Source organism: Notamacropus eugenii, chromosome 2, assembly GCF_028372415.1.
Source record: "Notamacropus eugenii isolate mMacEug1 chromosome 2, mMacEug1.pri_v2, whole genome shotgun sequence".
NCBI lineage: Eukaryota > Metazoa > Chordata > Mammalia > Diprotodontia > Macropodidae > Notamacropus > Notamacropus eugenii.
In genome coordinates, this window is record NC_092873.1 from 225,034,952 (window position 1) to 225,054,959 (window position 20,008).

At 36.6% G+C, this 20,008-nt stretch overlaps 1 protein-coding gene across 6 annotated transcripts in view; it reads right to left on the bottom strand.

Annotated features, from left to right (window-relative positions):
* Window positions 1-20,008, bottom strand: part of NHSL1 (NHS like 1) — a 290,898-nt gene that overhangs the window by 121,750 nt on the left and 149,140 nt on the right. The window contains exon 1 of one of the 6 annotated variants that reach the window (XM_072643444.1): window positions 10,787-11,349. The exons of the other annotated variants lie outside the window; for them this stretch is intronic. Coding sequence (XP_072499545.1) covers window positions 10,787-10,997 — 211 coding nt within the window. The 5' untranslated portion in view covers window positions 10,998-11,349. Of the gene's footprint in view, window positions 1-10,786; window positions 11,350-20,008 lie in introns of those variants that run through there. 6 annotated transcript variants of the gene reach the window in all.

A 20,008-nucleotide genomic window follows, 5' to 3' on the forward strand; every position in this document is an offset into this window, starting at 1 on the left:
TGCTTAAAGTTTGTACTATAGATGTTCAAAATGAATAACTGGTGGGGGAATCAGCTTGTACAGGGCTGATTTTGCAAGTCTAAGTCTTAAAGTTATAGTAAAAGTTATTGTGATGCTCTTCTAACAGTCTCCTGTGAATGGTCCTACTCTAATCATCTCCACCCCACCTGAAACTTGGTCTCCATCCCTGCCTTCATCAGCTCTCACAAACCAGCTTTTTGTCCTTTGGCAATGACCTAGACTTCCAAGAAGCCTCCCCGTCTGCATGTCCTTCCCTGAGTCCTTCCTCCTTTCCCAGGTTTTCAGCACACCCTTTTGTGTTGTCTTATTTCTCCTAGAATGTAGGCTCCTTGAGGCCAGGGACTTTTTTGACTGCTGTATTTGTGTGCCCAGAACTTAGTACAGTGACTGTATGGTAAGAACTTAGATTTTTTGTCTATCTATATTTAAAACATGCAAAGCTGTTCTTTTCCTTAAAACCTTTCAGAAGTCCTGGATGATACTCCTAGGGGAGGGATGAGGAACCTGCAGCCTCAAGGCCACATATGGCCTTCTTGACTTGGGTGCAGCCTTTTGACGAGTTCAAGTTTTACAGAACAAATTCTTTTATTCAGGGGATTTGTTTTGTGAAGTTTGGATTCAGTCAAAGGACCCCACTTGAGGGCCTAGAGGGGCCACATGTGGTCTCAAGGCCACAGGTTCTCCACCCCTGTCATAAGGTTATTTAAAACATATACCAAGCATTACTAATTAAATCTCCCCCAAATCCTTTTAGCATTTACACCCTCAAAATATTTGAGGGATGAGGAAAGAAATTTGTTCTGTTGTCATTCCTGAAAGCTTTCAGATAGTTCTTGGGAGGGGAAGAGCTGGTTGTGAAGGACTTAAGCACAAGAGATTAGGAGATCTTTGGGTCACACAAAAGTCTGGGGACACTGAGAGACAGATGGAGGAGAGCAGATACAATTTTAATGATACTGAGCATCTTCCAAATACAGATGGGGCACCAACAAATGGGGGCAGCAAGAAGCTAGAGCATGAAGACAAGCAGTTGAAGGTATCTGTTCTCTTCCTTGGTCTTCTGGGATACAGAATTCTTTGCCTTAAAGCTTTCTACTGACTCCCTATACCCAGATTTTTCACTATGCAATGATGTTTATGTTTTGTTAGGTTAATTTGTTTAAAAAAATGTTCTCCCCTGTTTTGCTGAGTTTTTTGTTTTGCTACAAGTACCTAAGTAAGCTAATGAGGGAGCAGAAAGAGGGTCAATTTTTATGAGGATTTTTAGATTTTACAGGCTATATAATTGAGGACCTGACTTGGTTGTTGAGACTGCCTGGGAAGGGGGTGAGTACTATTGTATAAGTCATTTATACTATAGGTTTCTTAGCTAAAATTGCAAGAGCAGAATTGAAAAAGTACCCGAGGCTCTCCATTTGCCTCTCATCAAGAGTTTGTCTTTCATTTCCACTGATTGTAATCACCTGGTGTGATGCTCCAAGACAACCTGGTCCACTCCAGAGAGGAAATATTTCCCCTTTATCTCATCTCATATCTCTACAGAGAGGAGGGACAAAGGGGGAAGGATTAAGAGGCAGGGACTAGAAGGGAAAATCCTGCACCACCTAGTCCAGGAGACAGATAGATACAGGGTGGTCTGCCAGATTTTCACTTCACTCCCTTCTGGCTGGGAGGGGCTGCAAGGGGGCGGGGGGGGGGGGGGGGGAAGAAACACAGAAAAACAGACAGCCAGATTCTACAGGGACACCTAGGTGCTACATATTTAATCTTTCAGGTATATTATGTTTTTTTTTAAAAATAATTTACTGTAATTTACCAGAAATTCAATGCTTTGTGTTAAGATGGTAGTATCTATCCCATACTATATTATGTCCCTGAGGTAAAAAAAATGGACAAGTCCATTTTTGATGGTATAAACTAAATGCTGAAAGTGCAAAGTTTATAATTGTTTTTCAAGACAAAGTAATAGTATTCTATTTAAAAACAAGTATCATATGCACAGATAAAAGGAGAATACTACCCATGGCCATAATATGTTTGTCTTATTCATTAATTAAAACAAACATTTTTTGACTATTTACTAGATATGCAGGACACCAAGGAGGGGATAAGAAAATAAATAAGACCCTTTCTCTACTCTGAGAGAAAGTGAAGTCTAGAAGAGATGAGCTAAACACAAATAACTAGAATGCAAAACAGAAGACAAGGAACACACAAGAAATGTAAAGTCAATCCTCAACATCCACACATTTAACTTTCTTAACTTTTAACCTTTGGGTGATTTTATTAGTAAACTTCATTTTCCCTTTGGTGTTGGCAACATGCACATCCACAGGTATGCACAGTAAGAGAAAAAAATGGGAGGTGTGATGGGTGCAAGTTTGTGGAGTGGCTGGTATCCCACTGGTCTTTTCACACTGCCATTGCAAAGTAAAGAGCTCCCTATACACTCGTATATTTTCTTTGTTTGCCTTTAAAACTCAAGTTCTGGGTTGTAATTATGCCCCTAAAGGGTAGTTCAAGTCTCTTGGCCTCTAAGCCCAGACATGCAAAATCGGTGATACAGATGAGGAAAGAAAAAAAGATGTTAGATAAACTTCATGCTTAGCCCCCATCAGCTGGGAGACCCTTAAGGATCTCAAACAGCCCACAAGCAGATGCAGCTGACGGACTACAGACAATTCTAACTTTATATAAGTGGATCATTCTATAAAGTAAATTTAAATAATACAAATTCTCCCAAATACATGAAGAAAAGAAGGGGGAAGGGAGGGGATAGGCACAGGGTTCAAGGACACATGGGAGCAAGGGACAGAGAAGCAAGAGCAGCAGGAGGAACACTGGGGTAGGGGCCAGACACTTGGGGGCCTGGCCAGAACTCAGAAGAACACTGGGTAGGGAGTGGTTGGGGGCAGACAGATGGGGACCAAATGTGGACACAGACAGGAGAGATCAACACAGGATCAGGGACACAGAAGATGGGTGCTGGACACTTGGTGGGTGGGCTAAGGGAGAGTGGCAAAGGTGACACCAAATGCCTCAAGCCAAGCCCCAATCTGGCTGAAGCAGCTCTCCACCTACCTTTTCTTCTGCTTGCAGGGGTTTTCTTTTGGTGGGAGTAGGTGGGATGGGAAGAAGTCATGGAGCACCGAATGAGGAGGAGAGAGAGACAGAGAGAGAGAGAGAAAGAGAAAGAGAGAGAGAGAGAGAGAGAGAGAGAGAGCGTAGTACTGTATAGTAAAATTAATCTAGGTGTTCTTTTGGAATGATTTCTTTCAGTATTAAAAGTACTTAAAGTCAAAAGTTTATGAAATGCAAATGCAAATTTACATAAAGTGAGAACTGTCTGTATTTCAAGCTGGTGCTTCCTTCACCAGTGCCATCCACAAATCACAAGGACAGACTGTTTGGAAGTATGTTCTTTTAGCAGCAGTAACTAAGTTCCAGAAACCTCTCTCTTGGTTTTCAGAGGGTGGCCACGGTAGAGGTTCACCGCAGTATAGTATACAGTTCTCATACTGCCATCTGACACAGTGGAGAAGATTTCAGGTTTAAAAAAAGTTTTAGTTTTAAAAATTTTATTTGCCATATAGTATTTATGGCACTGTAGATTACATGTGTTGTGAATAGTGAATATTGTCTGAAATCTTTTTTTAATTGAAATGTTAGCACAAAAGGTCAGAATTCTGGGGTATTACTAGTAAGAAAAAATTTTATTTTGTGTATTGCATTTTATGAGTTATTTCACAGTTACAATTACATAAAAAGTACATATTTTCAGAATTCATGTTTTCTTAAAAAGACTATATGCAGAAAAGTATATTTTCAATAATCTCTACTTAAAAATTATAGACATATAAATATGTCTTATAGACATTTTCAATTACAGGATTTCAGAATCACAAGAGTCACACTAAGGAGTTAATAAGATTCTACTTATAAATGGCCAGGGTCAGCCAGTGATCTGATAAAATGTTAATGTAATTTTTCAAGTTCCATTATTTAAATGGAATATGCACTGTTGAAGATAGCTCCATCTAAACATTTGGGTCAGAAATTTTATATTTCAAAAGTATTATATCACAACAAATCTAAATCACACACTATTTCAATTTAGGGAAAGATATACAAAGCTAATAGCTTTACTAGGATCTTTTTCCTGTGATTAACAGGTCCACAATAGTTCCGAATACCCAATTTAAATGCTCCAGGGAGTTTTTAATAGTGGTTACAGCTTGTTCTCTTTCCTACCTTTTGGCAAGGTTAAGGAATTTTTCCCCCTTATCTCTTCATGGTTGGCTGCCTGGGACCCTCACTTCACCCAGTCCCTCCAGTTCTAGACTCACCATAGGGTTCATGGTGATGGGTGGTGGGGAGGGACAGAGTTCAGACTGATAAAAGCAAATATGCCCAACTCTTTCCTCATCCCAGTCTTTCCACTGCCTAAAACCCAAGACTACCTGTATCCCCAGCACTCTTTATACTTCCTCACTCCTTAGTCCCAGGAAACCAGATTTTGAGTTTACTCAGAAATGCAGATGAATCTTTAGTACATTGATATATAAAAACTTATCATTAATTCCTGTAGTTCTCAACCAGTCATTAAACTGTAAAATGACCTTAAGGTAAAAAGGGGGGGAGGGGAGCCAGAGAAGCAGGTTAAATACAAAATGCTTTCACTTCATTTCACATTCCCCTATTTTGTTTTTTAGAACCCTTAAAAATTCAAAAAGATTTTCTTGTTTATATTTCACTATTTTTAATAGACAAAAGGAAGAAAGAAATCCTATTTGCAAACAATAAATGGCAGCATTGGCAAAAGTCAGTCAACAAAAATTTATTAGGTGTCTAGAATTGTGCCAAGGACTGGGGATACAAAAAAAAGTCAGCCTCTACCTTCAAGAAATTCACAGTGTAAATAGGGAGAGAAGATGAAAAGATTTATGTACATATAGGATATAAAAAAGGTAAACTGGAGGTAACCTTGAAGGATCAAGCATTAAGAGAAGTAGGTAGAGGGTTGTGGGGGGGGGGGGGGGAAGCGGAGAGAAGGGGAGAGGGGAAGTAACAGAAAAGAACTTGATCTTAAGACCACTTCAGAGGAGAAGTGACCCAAGAGAATTTTTTTAAATTGGTTTCTTATTTTTAAAGACTGGATCTCCCTATCATGTTCATGTTGGAACTACAGGGGCTACTTACTAACTAATTACAAAAATGGTAACATGGGAGCTTTGAACTGCTCTATATCTGACCTTGACCAGTTCACTCCTCCTTAGTTAAGCTTAAACCTCTTTTGGAGTTTTACCATATTAATGTCAAACTTAGTGGAGAGAGTGGGTTGTATGCAGTGTTCATGGTGGACTAGCAATTCATCTATCTTTGGTGTCCATCTTTTCACCGAAGCTGTAGCATGCACAAGGGCAACATCCCAGTAAAACTGTCTCTGCAGATGGCTAAACTAGATTGAGAGTAACCAATGAGCCTCAAAGTTGTTGGTGAGTTAGAAGGATGTCTTTCCCTGGTGGAATGGGCAACTGAGAACAATTTGTTCCAAAAGCCATGAAGTGGCTGAAGCAGGTATTAGGGAGCACTTAGAGCTTGGTCAGTAATCAAAGAACCCAAGGTCATCCACTGTATCCTAGGCCATTGTCCTTCTTAACTTCTGTCCTGCCACTGGACTTTGATAACTCAGGAAGAGAAAGTGAGGTTGACTACTTTGTGCAATACTGCCTCACTTAAATAAAATTCATGTGAAAGAACATTTCCAGTGATGTCCTCTCCAAAAATGAAGCATAAACAAAAACAAGTAGAGAGAGTAGATTGGCATAGCCCTTCTCAAAACTCCTAAACCCCAGAGATCTGTCAGCTTCAACCTGGTAGTTTGGATTACAGGTATGCACTACTATTCCTGGGAAACCCATTGAAATTTATGAAAGCAGAGGGCCACCTCAGCTCCTTTTCTTCTGAGGCTTTCAAAAATTTCTCTGAGAAACCAATCTAATTTTATCTTCAGACAAGTATTCCTCATTTAAAAATTAGTTTACTCAATTTGAAATGTAAATTACTAATCCCAACCTAAACTCCATTCATCTCTGTTTTGATTGGCTATACTAGTTTCTTCCTTTTAGATATTCTCAAAACAAATAATAATGAATGATCATTGAACATTCATTAACATTTCTCCCTCTTAGTGACTTTTCTAGTTTATCCCTATCTTTTCTCCTGTACAATCAATTACATCTGTAGTTTGGCTTCTTTTACAAAATTTAGAACCTTAATATTTGTTGGTAATTTCATATTCAATGTACAAAAGCTGTTTGTAAGCACTCAAGACATTATGAGTAGTGCAGAATGCACACCAGCATGATTTCCTCCCTGTACATCCCTCCTGATAAGAAGGCCAACAGAAATTCACTGTTGTAAAATTCATAAAATAATGTGCAATTTAGTTTAGGTTTTTTTTCAAGCAAAATAAATTCCTGTAAGTCTCTTTTATCATGAAAAGCTACTATTACTGCCAAACCATATCACCTGAGCCATTTTCAGCTCCATTTATTTTTATCATTCAAATAGAAAAATTTCCCAACATACCGTTGCCTCTGGTTGATGATAGTGACATAATGTGCTGGACAGCAAATTACCTTTATCACTCTGTTCCATCTGTCTCCATCTACTGAGTGTCACCTTTACTAATATGTGTCTGGCTACTGGTGACATCTTCACTAGCAAAACTGAGTTCAACGTAGCTTATGTGAGCTCAGTTGCCCCAATGGACAATCAATGAGTAGAAAATAACTGGCAACAGGAAAGAATGAACTATGAAAATAGGGAGAGGAGGGAAGAGAAGGAAAAGGAACAAGAGGAAAGGAAAGTGCCAAATAAATCTAACAGAAGAGACAAGTGGGAAAAAAATGTTAAGATGAAGACTATAATGAAACATTTTCAGTTCTTTTTGCAGTTCAAGTATTTTGGTTCAGTGAATTTCTTAGCTCCAACAATTACATCAGACATTATCACGCCTATATAAAGCTTATCCTGAAAAATCCTCCCACATTTTGGATACTTCAGACACTTGGGGTTTCAATCAGTTGGTCAGGCAGGGTAATTTCTAGGTTGTAATGCCTCTAAACCGATTTATATGCTAATGCAGCCAAATGAATAAATAGATAAAGCAAGATTGTGATACTTTGTGAAGGGGGTGGGGAGAGAATAAAGGAACATCAAACCGTGTTTTTTAAAAGAAGGACAAAGGAAATTTTTAAAAAGCTTGTTTTGGTTTAGTTCATTAAATTTGAAGAGCTTTGCCTAATATGAATTTGAAAATGAGTTATCTTCAACATATTTATTAAGACTGCTCTTTAAAATTATGGAATGAGCAAATTAAAATGTCCCTAGACAGCTGTACATCATGTATAACAAGTATAATGCAATTTAGAAATAGAGGGATGGGGGAGAAAGGGCAGGGAAATACATATATAGAAAGATTGTTCAGACCCCAATAACAACAAACGACAAGAGAGTTACATGCTCAGAGCAATGTAAATTCAATTAATGTTTTCAGGGCCCCTATATATCTTTATATTTAAGCCTAATTAAATTCTATTTTAATCAAATAGCAAGTCAGTATAACTACATATGTCCTACCCCTTTCTTGGTGTCTTAGCTGACCAGTCTAGAAGAAAAATACATTTCTACACAAATTATTGTTGTTTTAGCTTGAAAAATGCACTTGTTTCCACAACACACTTTAAAAAATATCTGTTTCTGATTCCAGACATTATTTGATGAAAGTTGCCAAGAAAAGAATCCAAAGAATGTTGTTACATGCACCACACATATAAGGCAACTGCTGTACAGGCCTGTGATCTTTTATGGGATGGGTAGTGGGGGGAGAAGAAAGTTGCATTTCTAACATGAACTGTCCTCCAGGGATCAAAAGCACATGCCTGAAATTTTTCATTACCAGAGTCTCCAATGTAACTCTTAACTAATAGTAAGCCAAAAGACTGCTCTCAATCTATAACTGTGATGCATAAAAGGATATACAAAATAACCTACAATATTTAACATGTAGACACCTAGTTTATAGAGTTTCACAAGTTTCCCTCATAAAAAGCTGTATTTCTGACATAAAGAAAAAAGAAAATCAGTCATTGAATTTAACAAAGAAGGCAGAGAAAAATCCTCAAAGACATCTCAAAATTAAATTTAAAGCTTAAAAATTAGGTGTTTATGGCCCCCTTTTACAGACTTCTAAAAGCAATGGCATTTGCTTAGATGTTAGATATTAAATATTAGCAATTTCTAACTACCTCTAACACTTCATGCATGCTCTGACCTTGATGGATTATGAGTTTATATTATAATGAATGCACCATAACTTTGTTAATCAAAGCAGTCTGCAGCAGACTTTCAGTAAGCAACTTCCAACAGACTGATCAGATGTTTCCCAGAGAGGATATGTTTGAATACTTTGGCTGTATGAAATCATCTGTGTGTGACTTCAACAGCAACAGCAAAGGAATATCATCTTATCTCATTTCAGAAGAGTGGTGCCCAAAAATGACATATGCACCATGCAAAAGTAGTTTCATGAAAATGAAAAAAAAGTTAGACAGATATGGTAGCCTATGAAAGAAGAGAAAGTTTGTGGGGAGAGCAATTTTGGAGCAAGAGAATTCAACAACTATATGGAAGACTTTCTGATTTCTGATGGTTTTGTGCAACATTTAAAAACCAATATACAAGAACACAATTCATACCAAGTAATGACAATTCCTTTCATCCACTGGCAATGCTGACCATAACCACAGAACAAATAACCCCCAAAAAGGACTATACCATCAAAGCTGTTAGATATGGTACATGCAAATGAAATGATCAGTTCTCCTATAACACTCTAAAGCAAAGAGAACAAAACCTTGGACTTAAAGCAATAAATAGCATCTAGTTTTTAATATCTAGCCTGTTAAATCATAGTGACCTCCACCTTATTACAGGTTTATTTCAACAGACTGTAAGTCATCTAAAAAAAAAAACAGTAGATATCAGAATTGTGCAAATCACTTAAAAAAAGATCAAAATGTCAAAGGGTTTTCAAGATCATAAAAGATAAAGGTACACTCTTCACAGAAGCAATGTAAAAATCTGAAGTTATCAACATACACTCCATGCTTGATATTTCTTAGTTTGCTCTGTTAACTGAGGAAACTGCTAAGAAGCAATGATATTCTTTAATAAAATTAACTGCTGTTGTGGGACTAGGTGGAGACATATTGAATTGCATACACATACACACACACACACCCCACCCTGTGACTATTCCACACCTGCATTCAATTAGGAAAAAAAACCCTAAAGTTTAAAAATATTATTTCATAACCACTTTAATTTAAACTGTACTGCTAAAATTTCAGTTAAATTTACAGGTAGATTCTGTGTCATTATAAGCATTTTACAATCAAAAAATTATTTTGGAAAAAGTAACAACAGAATTTACTATATTTTACACCCAAAGTTGTTTATAAGAATTCAATGAGCAAACTAAAGTTCATGAAAAACTAAGCAACTTGTCCAAAGTCACATTAATGACTGAGCAAGTGTTTGAACCTAAGCTTTCTGACTCCAAATTCTGAGCCAACATTGCTCTTCTACAGTGACTCCAACATTCTATACCTGGCTTCAGGTCACAAGCCTAAAAAGCTAGTCAGAAATCTATTGCAGCCAGACACTTGGGGTACATGGTACATAATAACCTAGTGAGGACAGATATGCTTTGAGTAGAAAAAAAAAGTAGCAAACTTGTTCATTTATCCCATGTTTAAAAATTTCATCATCAAAGCCTTTTATAGGGTTTAAAGGTGTCAATTAGGGTAAACCCATAAAGATAGAAACTAAAGACACTATATATCTCATTAACAGACTCTGAGAACAGATTAACCAATGGCAAAGGGAAAGCATATAATCATTAATACCATAAAGGAGGGGACAGGGAATCAAATATTTTACATCAGTAGAATGGAATACATAAAAGAATACACAGAATTCCCATTGCTAGGAATATAAACTCAAATTACTGCAAATCCATAATCACTATACTTGCTTAAATTAAACAAATTATCACAAAAGCCAACAAAAATAAAACAATGAAGTATGGAAGTACAAAACCCAACAAAAATCATGATTACAGGATACACATGCACACACAGTCTTTGCACTTAACCAACTACACACTATCTACTATAAATTCACTTTCTCTTCAAAGGTGTATGTTATGACAACACAATATAAGAATACTCTCTATTTTACTTCTCTCCCCACTACAGATTTTCATTGCTTACAGTTCCTTTTATGACATGTATGTTACAAAGTTCACCAAAACACCCATTTCTTCTGTACATTTAACCACCTATGTATATCGTGCCCTATAAATCACACTAACTGAGAAAGATCCATGTAGATTACAAAAGAATTCTATTATCTTGTAGCACATGGGGAGGGGGGAAGGAGGAGGTTGTTTCTGCTTGTAAGAACAACAAAAACATAAAATTTTCAATTTATCTCCTCTTTCTTTCTTATACACATACATAAACACATTCTCTCTGTCTCTCTGTCTCTCTCTCTCTCTCTCTCTCTCTCTCTCTCTCCTCTCTCTCTCTCTCCCCCCATCTCTCCCCCACCCCACCCCCTTTGGCCAGGAATGCCTCACAAACTAGCACACCCCCATCCTCTTTTTTCATCCTCTAATTGTCACCAAGCCCCTCACCTTTCAGACAGAACATTATGAAGCAGTTCCATAAAGAAGAAAGTGCTCTACTGTCCAACAGCACTACTAGCCACAGCTGTTTCCCAGTCCTCCTCTTCAGCACATTCTGCCAGAGGAACATGGCATAAGGCCAGCTCATGTTATTACAGGAAGCTGCTACCCAATCCACTTTTTTCAAAGCTCTGTTGCTGACACCTATCCCATCCCACATAATTTCTCACTACCACCTTAAAAAGAGACGGAAGAAAAGTCCCCCTGCCTCTTGTTCCATCCAGCACAACTGAAAGCCCACACTCCATTGTGCCAGTTTATCTATCAGCACTTTCCTCTGTGATAGATGCAGTATGCATCCATCACATGATCCATAAAAGAAAAATCATAGGACTCTGGATTTAGAGTTCAAAGAGAACTTCCAGCACCCTCACTTTTCAAATGAGGAAACTGAAGCCCAGAGAGGTCAAGTGTCTTGTCCAGACACACAGACAGCACGTAAAAATTATCAGTTAATTCAATTAAACTATTATGAATGATAAAATAATTCTTATGCTTTTTCTCCCATTTTCCCAATCTCTTGAAGAAAGATTACTCTGGGGGGGGGGGGGGGAAATGGATGCACGTACACACTGAAGATTACGATACTATGCCCTTCATTTCATCTCAAAATACAAATACTAGGATAGACATAATAATAATTTACTACTTATATAAGAGGCATCCACATCTTATAGGTGAATAAGGGTAATAAAAAGCAAATCTAACATCAGGCTTTATTAACCTCTAACTCAGTTGCAGCATTGGGTCAAAGTTCTGTTGTTCAATGGTTATTCATAATTTTAATTTGATAGGTTGAATAAGTGGATGAATGAGTGAATGGTTCAAGAATGGTAAGATAAAGTAGGTTAAGCCAGATCCCAAAAGAAATATTCCATTGCCTACAAATCATTTCATTCCATGTTCAAAATTATGGTATTGATGGCACTATAACCCTATTCACAAATGTGCTTCAATTGAATTCAATATCATAAAATTATAAGAGGCCAGTAGTGTCTTCACAAATCATATACGTATAGTACATTCTGCTTTTGCCTCCCTGAAATCAATACTATGTATACGCTCCTTTGCATTTGTCATATCCTTTGTTATATTCCTATTGTACTTTAATATTTTTATAAATTCTTCTTTCCCTGCCCAATAAGCTATCCCTTTGGAAAAAAGATTTTTAAAAAATTAAAAGTAGTTCAGCAAAGCCAGCACATCAACCATGTGTAACAGTATATTCAATATTCCATAATGTAGTCCTTTCACTCTCTCCAGGGCAGGAGAGGCATTTTCTCAGTTTGCCTCTGGGTCCTTGTGAGGCTGGTCATTGGTCATTATAATTACGGAGTGTTCAGTTTTATTGTATCATTCTTTCCACTTCTATTTTTGTAGTCATTTTGTATAATGGTTTCCTGGTCTTGCTTACTTAACTCTGCATTAGTTCTGATAAGTTTTCCCTTGAATTTCTGAATTCTTCATATTCAGCATTTCTTTAGACAATATTCCATTGTGTTCCTGTACCACAACTTGTCTAACTCTTCTCCAGCAGATAAGCATCTACTCTGTTTTCAATTCTTTGCTACTACAAAAAGTGCTGCTATAACCCATGACTTAGAATTATTTCCATTATACTCCATCTACTTCAGAATGTTTCGCTGTCTTCTTATAAATTTAGGAGATTTATGTAAAATCAAATGTTTATCCTTAAAGTATTAGGGTGTATTTTATTTTATTTTATATTACAAAGGAAGACAAAGTAAACACAACTTAAAGGAGTTAAAAATAAGGTCTCCAAGTAACTAGAAAGAGCAGTGGTGTCAAATGTGGGTCACATATTAAATTAGTTTTAAAATACAATATTTATCCATGTTTTCTTGAATCTTTATTATTCTGCTAAATATTTCTTGAATACATTTTAATCTGACTCACACTCAAGAGTGTTATGGGGCTGCATGTTTGACACCTCCAGTGCAGAAGGGTTTAATCATACTACTTAGGATAGCTGAAATCTGTTCAAATTATGATCATATTATGGTGTAGAAGAAAGCAAGAAACAAAGTCAGGAAATCTTGGCTCTGTGACCTTGGATAAATCTGCTAAACCCCTCTAGGTTTTGATTTCATCAACCTTTAAAATGAGGAGACTGAACCAGAACCTAAGAACTCTTGCAGCTCTATAGTTCAAGGAAAGGAATTTCAATGAATTTAGATCTTTCCCAGCTAATAAGTATCTTTTCCAATAACACCTTGTTAAGTTATACTTGCTAAGAGAGTTAAAACATAATTTCACCATAAAAGTATTTATATCCTTAAATATTTTTTTTATTTTCATAATTTTATCTTTCCTGACCTATTTAAGTGTATCCTACATTGGTATCTTCCTTCACTTTGAATGAATTCATTGCTAATAGTCCTCCTATGACTTAGCACAGAGATGTTATACACTGCTACCATGGCAAAGTATAGAGGAACCAGCTTAAAATGTAATTGGAAAAAATAAATTAAACAAAATTAAATTAAAATAAAATATAAGTAATGTTAATATGTGTTTTTTTAAGTCAATATGTGACTTGCAAGGATCCTTAAGTATAGTTTAGGGGTCCCTGTTTCTACTTCAGTTTGAAATCAATGATTTAACACATAAATTCTTAAGAGATATATAAGGGCTATGATTCTCCCATTACATCAGTCAAACTACGAGTATCATTATATAAACTATGACAGGGTTACAAGCTGGGGTAGAAAGTAGAAAAGTAGGTCCTCTTATGATAGAAAATTGTCTATTGCTCTTTCCATTCTATCACCTTCAGTACTGAGGTGTGCTTGTGAAACTTAAAATGCAAAAGCAAGTATGGGAAGGGTTCTTTTCTCCATTTAAAAACAGGTGTAAGTGGGAAATAAAAAACATCCATTCCACTTACTGTCACTAATCAGTGGTCTAGGCAAAGAAAATAAATTCCTTACAATGCTACATAAAAACAAATTTCTTCAAATGATACATAAATTCAGCATTTACATGTATGCTCTTTCTGATCATAACAAAGTCCCTCCCTTTGCAATGTATGACCTTTCTTTGTCTGCTCTGTGACATTATAACATCCAGTAACATGTTCACTTTTTAAAAATTACTGTGTCCATAACAGAATCTTTCATGCTTTCCAAATCCTAAACTGTTACTTCAAGTTGCCCTGGTTTTATCTTATTTGTGCCATGATTTTCCTTGTTTATATGAAAGACTGGGATAAATATAATAATAATATATATTATTATTATATATAATTATAATATATTAAAATAATAATAATATATATTATAGATTCACATATCACATATCACACACATATCACAATTCACATATCACAATGAGCCTACCAAACAGAAAAAGAAAAATAAATCCAACAAAGAACATAAAAATAATAGTTTTTCTCCAAAATGCTTGACTCCTACTAACTCTCAGGGTATCTGGAAAAGCTAGGTAGACATGGAAGAGCCATCCTCTACCCTAGAACAAGTTCACTTCAAGGTTTCTGCATACTTCTAACATACAAAGCTAAGCTACTCAACCACACTAATTTAGGACTTTATGCAGATATTCTGCATTAATGTGGGTCCTGAGCATATATATGTGTGTGTGTGTGTGTGTGCGTGTGTGTGTGTGTGTGTGTGTGTGCATACATATGTATGCACACACACACACACACACACACGCATGCACACACACACATTCTAGAGCACAGAGGACATAGGTAATTGGAATGAAGTCTCAGAATCCCCAAATGGAGAAGTATTCCCCGGCTGCCCAGTTTGATTATAGACCTAAACTCATTAAAGTGCCCTCATTGTTTCTTAGGATATATCTCACAATTCTAGAAAGTATTGCAGCCCATATATACATGAGGCCCTCTTGAGACTTCACTATTTACCATATTTGAGGAGGAAAGTATAAGGATTTGAACTGTAATAGAAGGCAATTTGCTGGTCACAATTTCAGGTCAAGATCTTTGTCAAGAATTCAACGTCTTCCTCTCCTATGAAATTTGCAAACTTCCCATGTGGCTACTACCACAACGCAGAGGGGAGGGAGTGTTGCTTATCACCACTTCAGTTTACAGGATAATTCCAGAATGTTCTCAGCATAGGCAGAGAAACCTATCTGGGTTTTGGGGTTTATACTACTGACTAAATAGTATATTTGTGTTGGCAAGTGAAATGTCAAAAAGTCAGCCACAGAATTTCTAAAGTTTCCAAGTATGCCTAGATAGTTAAATTATATTATTTCAAGTATACAGTCTGGCCTCCCTCTCCAAGGTTACAGTATTAGAAAGCTCTCATTTGTAGAGTGTTTTAAAGTTCATAAAGCACTTCCCTCACAAGAGACCTGTAAAAGAGAGAGTATGAAGATTTTTATCACCACTCTACTTAGGAAAGACTGTGAGACTCTCAGAGGTGGTAACCTGATCATCATTATATAGCAAATAGCTGAGAAAGGACTCAAAACCATGCCTCTTAATGTCTTCTTTCCATTCCACTGTACAAGTTTTACAGACATCTCTACTTGTTGTATAGTCAGACTTCACCAACTGTACACTGGTATGAGCCAAGGCGGCAGTGGCTAAAGCACTGGGCCTGGAATCAGGAAGATCTGAGTTCAAACCCATCTCAGACACTTACTAGCTATGTGATCTTGGGCAAGTCAATTAACACTAGGTCTGGAGTCGGGAAGATCTGAGTTCAAACTCGACCTCAGATTCTTATTAGCTAGGAGGCCCTGGGCAAGTCATGCAACCTCTGTTTGCCTTAATCCCCTGGAGAAGGAAATGACAAATTACTCCAATATCTTTCTTTTCCAAGAAAACCCTGTGGTCCATGGGTCATAAAGAGTTGAACACAACTGAACAACAACATAAACCAAAGTGGAACCACCATCTTTGTTATGGGCTATCTTTGCCATATGGTTAGGACTTTGAGTTCTAGCCATATGAAGACTGGGTCAATAAACTTGAAATGTTTATTCTAGACAAAAAAAAAAAAAAAAGAAGACTCTAGGTGGTACAGGATAACTTGTCTTCTAAGACCTTGAAAGACTGTGATAATGAAAAAGAGACTTGTACTTTTTTTGCCCCAGAGAACACAGGGGCAATAGCAATAATCAGAAGTTGCAAAGAAACACAAAGCCACAAAGAAAATCTTCCTAACAATCCAAGGTATCCAGAAGTGGAATGGGCTGCCTCAGGAGCTTCTTGTGTTCTCTCCCTTCCAGGAGACATCTTTAAACAAAGACGGAATGTCTGATCTTCACTGGATGTGCTGTAGTAGAGATTCTTTCCAGGTGTCATATGAACTAGCCAATGAGGTTCCTTCCAACTCTGAAATTCTGGGTGTCTATTTTTTTTTCATCACATGACTCTCTGATCTCTTGAAGAAAGACTCCTCTTTTTGTTCTACAATAGGCTAGAGGAGACAGGAAAGCTGGCATTTGAACTTGCCATTCATTAAAGCATGGAGAAGTGCATGAGCACAGACACACAAGGAATCAGTGGGCATGTTTGGGAACTTGAGAAAAAGGCCACTATGTTATTGTTATATTGCTAGGTTGAATTTTAAAGGAAATAGTTTCTCTAAACTAACAAACTGTATATGCACCTCCGCTACAACTGTCAAAACAAATCTTTGAAATTGGTTGTCCCCAATTTTTTTTTTTTATGCTAGACTGAAAAATGAAAAGGCAATGGGAAAGGGAAAGAAAAAGAGATTACGCTAGAAATGACCGTGCAAAGAATGTTGATGTCAGAGTCCCAGCTGGACAGAGTATACACAGAGATGTCAGGACAATTACCACAAATCCCTTCCCTTAAGGGGCTTGTAATGGAATGTCATAATGGGAGAAGAACAAACAACAAGAGCAAATTCCAACCTAAATTTGACCTACCCGGTGCCTTAACACGGTCAGCATGCCTAATTAACTACTTTATACCCTCTGTGTTCAAAGAGTTTGAATCTACACAATGCAATATACTTTATCTCCTTTTATGTTGTACACAATTCATTCTGGTAAGGGCATAAATATTCCCATGATAGTCTCTGCCTCTGCGCCTCTGTCTCTGTCTCTGTCTCTCTCTCACACACACATACCACATACACAAATAGATGACAATCTTCCTGATAAGGTAAACCAAGAGCTATCTTAAAATAAAAAAAGTCATTTGGATCATTTTCTCTTGAGCATCTGAACAATTCAAAGAAGTCAAATAACTTTCAGCTATGCAAACAGCTGAGACCCCAAAAAAGTAGTCCTTCCTAAATATTTCTAAAGGGAAACAATTCTATATATCAGAGTTGTCAAACTCAGTGTACAAGGTTCAAAACAACAGTCAATTCATCTGAATATGCATTTCATCATCATTCATCTGTTACTGGGTAAGAAAATATAGCCCAATCCCCAGAAATAGTGAGAGAAATACGATGCTTTTTGCATTATCAAATAGAAAAAAAAGATAAGCAAAATAAAATCCAAGCCAAATTTTATTTCAAAGATCCTCACCATCACCACCACACAGCATATGTGTGGTAATTTAATTCACCAGGGTGGTACGGTGGAAAGAGTGCTAATTTTGACATGAGAGGACCTGAGGCAAACTTTAATGCTATTATTTTCTACCAGTATGGCCTATGACTCAGTTTGCTCAGTTGTAAATCAAAAGAGTTAAGACAAGATGACCTTTACTGTCCCTTCAAACTCTAATTCTATAAACCCTGGAGACTTGAGGGGTCATGGTGAAGGAGAGGATGCAAAGAGAAGATAAGAACCCTGTCTCCATTGATCTCAATCTAATAAGCTACACTATACATATACAAATAACATCACTAACAAATACATTATAAATGCTTAAAAGTATAATACTGGACTACCAAGTATACCATTTTTAAGACTCAGATTATCTCTAAATTATCCTGTATATGCTTTGTTTGTTGGGTGCATATGGTCTCCTCACATTACACTGTGAGTCCCTCAAGGGTAGGGATGGTATTTGCCTATCTTTCATCCCTCCTACTTAGCACAGTGCCCCAACACTTAATAAATGTGCTTAATAAATGTTTGTTTACTTGACTTTTAAGACATTAAAATATTGTATTTTTAAGTTAGCAAACACACACAAACTTGTAAAACTAAAAGCATTGTAAATGAACCATAGAATGTCCTTCATAAATTGCTCATTTCTCCATGCTCTCCAACTTTTGCCCCACTTAAATCGGAGTGAAAATACTCAAAGGAGATAATCATTCCCCTTTCAACTGCCAATTCTCTGAGTGGTCAGAGTTTGGAACCTCAGGACTGATGAGTTGTTTCAAGACCCATAGAACTTAAAATTATAATGACAAGGAAACCACAGCACTGAAGCACCATTTAGTTTCTTCCCCCCTCAGCTTTTGAGTTTTAAGAGCTCTAAAATAAGAAAGAAAAGTCTTCAAGCTGACAATCCAATTTCCAGGGTGGAGTCTTGCCACACTACACGCTAATCACAGAGGCTAACAGAACCAGAGAGAACAGCACATCCCACAAAAGCAACATTTCAGATGCTCCTCTTTGATCATCCTTAACCAAATATAATTTGGGCCTTTCCTCATTTTTATTTTTGCTTTACTGTGACCACCTTCTATGTATCCACAGCCTTAGAAAACAATGCCCTAATAGGCTGAATATACAATCCTATTGATGGTAATTGTGGAGCTTCTTACACGGATTCTATTTTGATTTAATTCATTCCCTCAGAAACAGCTTTCTAGTTAGAGTAATTATATGACCACATAAGTTAAAAAAAAAAATAACAATATCCAGTTGGACCAAAAATAGAATCTCAAGCTAATTTTTTCAGAAGCGATGTATTCCTCTGCAGCAGGTGTACTTCTGACAGCCCCATGTAGTTATCAAAAAGCCACCAGGGAATTTAGTTTGTATAAAGAAAGGAATGCAGCCCAAAGCTCTAGGCTTTCTTCACCTCTTTGAAAGGAGAATTTATTTTTACTTTGTACAGGAGTAGTGACACTGTAACACTCTCTGATTCCATGAGTCCCCTCTCCCTTGTGTTTTTTATTTTTTTTAATTTTAAAGCTTGCTTACTTTACCCAAGGGTTGCTTTTCCAAAACACATCCATTGAATGTTTCTGTCATGGTTTGACTCAAACATAAAAGAAAGATTAGTCTAGCAGTGATCATGCAAGATGACAAGATGAATTTGTAACCTTAGAAATGACAAAGTTAAATAAGGTCCCCAAGACAAAGAACCCCTCATCTCCTTTGGTAGGCACTGAGAGCTAAGAAATATAGGGTCTTAAGACATTTTTTGAATTTCCCAATAGTGTGTACCATAGCACCTTAGACATGAAACAGGCTTTCAATGAGTGTGCACTGAATGAACGATGGTGTTGGGAAATCCCTCTCAACTTCTCTCAATTTCAATTTCCTCATGTGCAAAGCTGGAATCAGGGAGAGGGCTGAGAAGTCAATGATCTCTAAGTTATTTCTAGCTGTATATCTATGATGCTATGTTACAAGCAAGTTTTGTCACCAACTTGCTATTGGGTGAAGTATTTACTTCTCTGAACCTATATCTACTCATCTGTCAAAGAAGTTGGGTTAGAAAATCTCTGAAGTCACATTTCAGCTTTAACACTCAAGAATTCTATAAACCCACTTAAACTGCAATAATATGAGTCCTTAAAAAAAGTCCTTGCATCTTGGAGAAAATATATACAACTTATTACTAGAGTAAATTGACACTAAATACTAAAATATACTAAATACAATTAATACAAGTATTCATATTATGTGTAACATATAATTACATGCAATTCAATGATAATAAACATAATATCATAATGATTAAGTAAATTGACAATAAAAATTTCAAGCTGACATTTAAAAATGGAAAAAGGAAGACCCTGTGATACAATGTCTCTTTTTGACCAAAATTGATCATCTGATTATGCCTGGAAGAAAGATATTCCAAGATTCACACAGAAACACAAAAGTAATGATACTGCCACCTCCAAATGAAATTATATTCAGAAACATTTTTGCTAATAGTTTTGATCTTACTTTATTCAACAGATTTTATATGTAATAGCTTTAAGTTTGATAAAAAGGCTTACATATATTAGCCTTTTTGATTATTAAAATAAACTA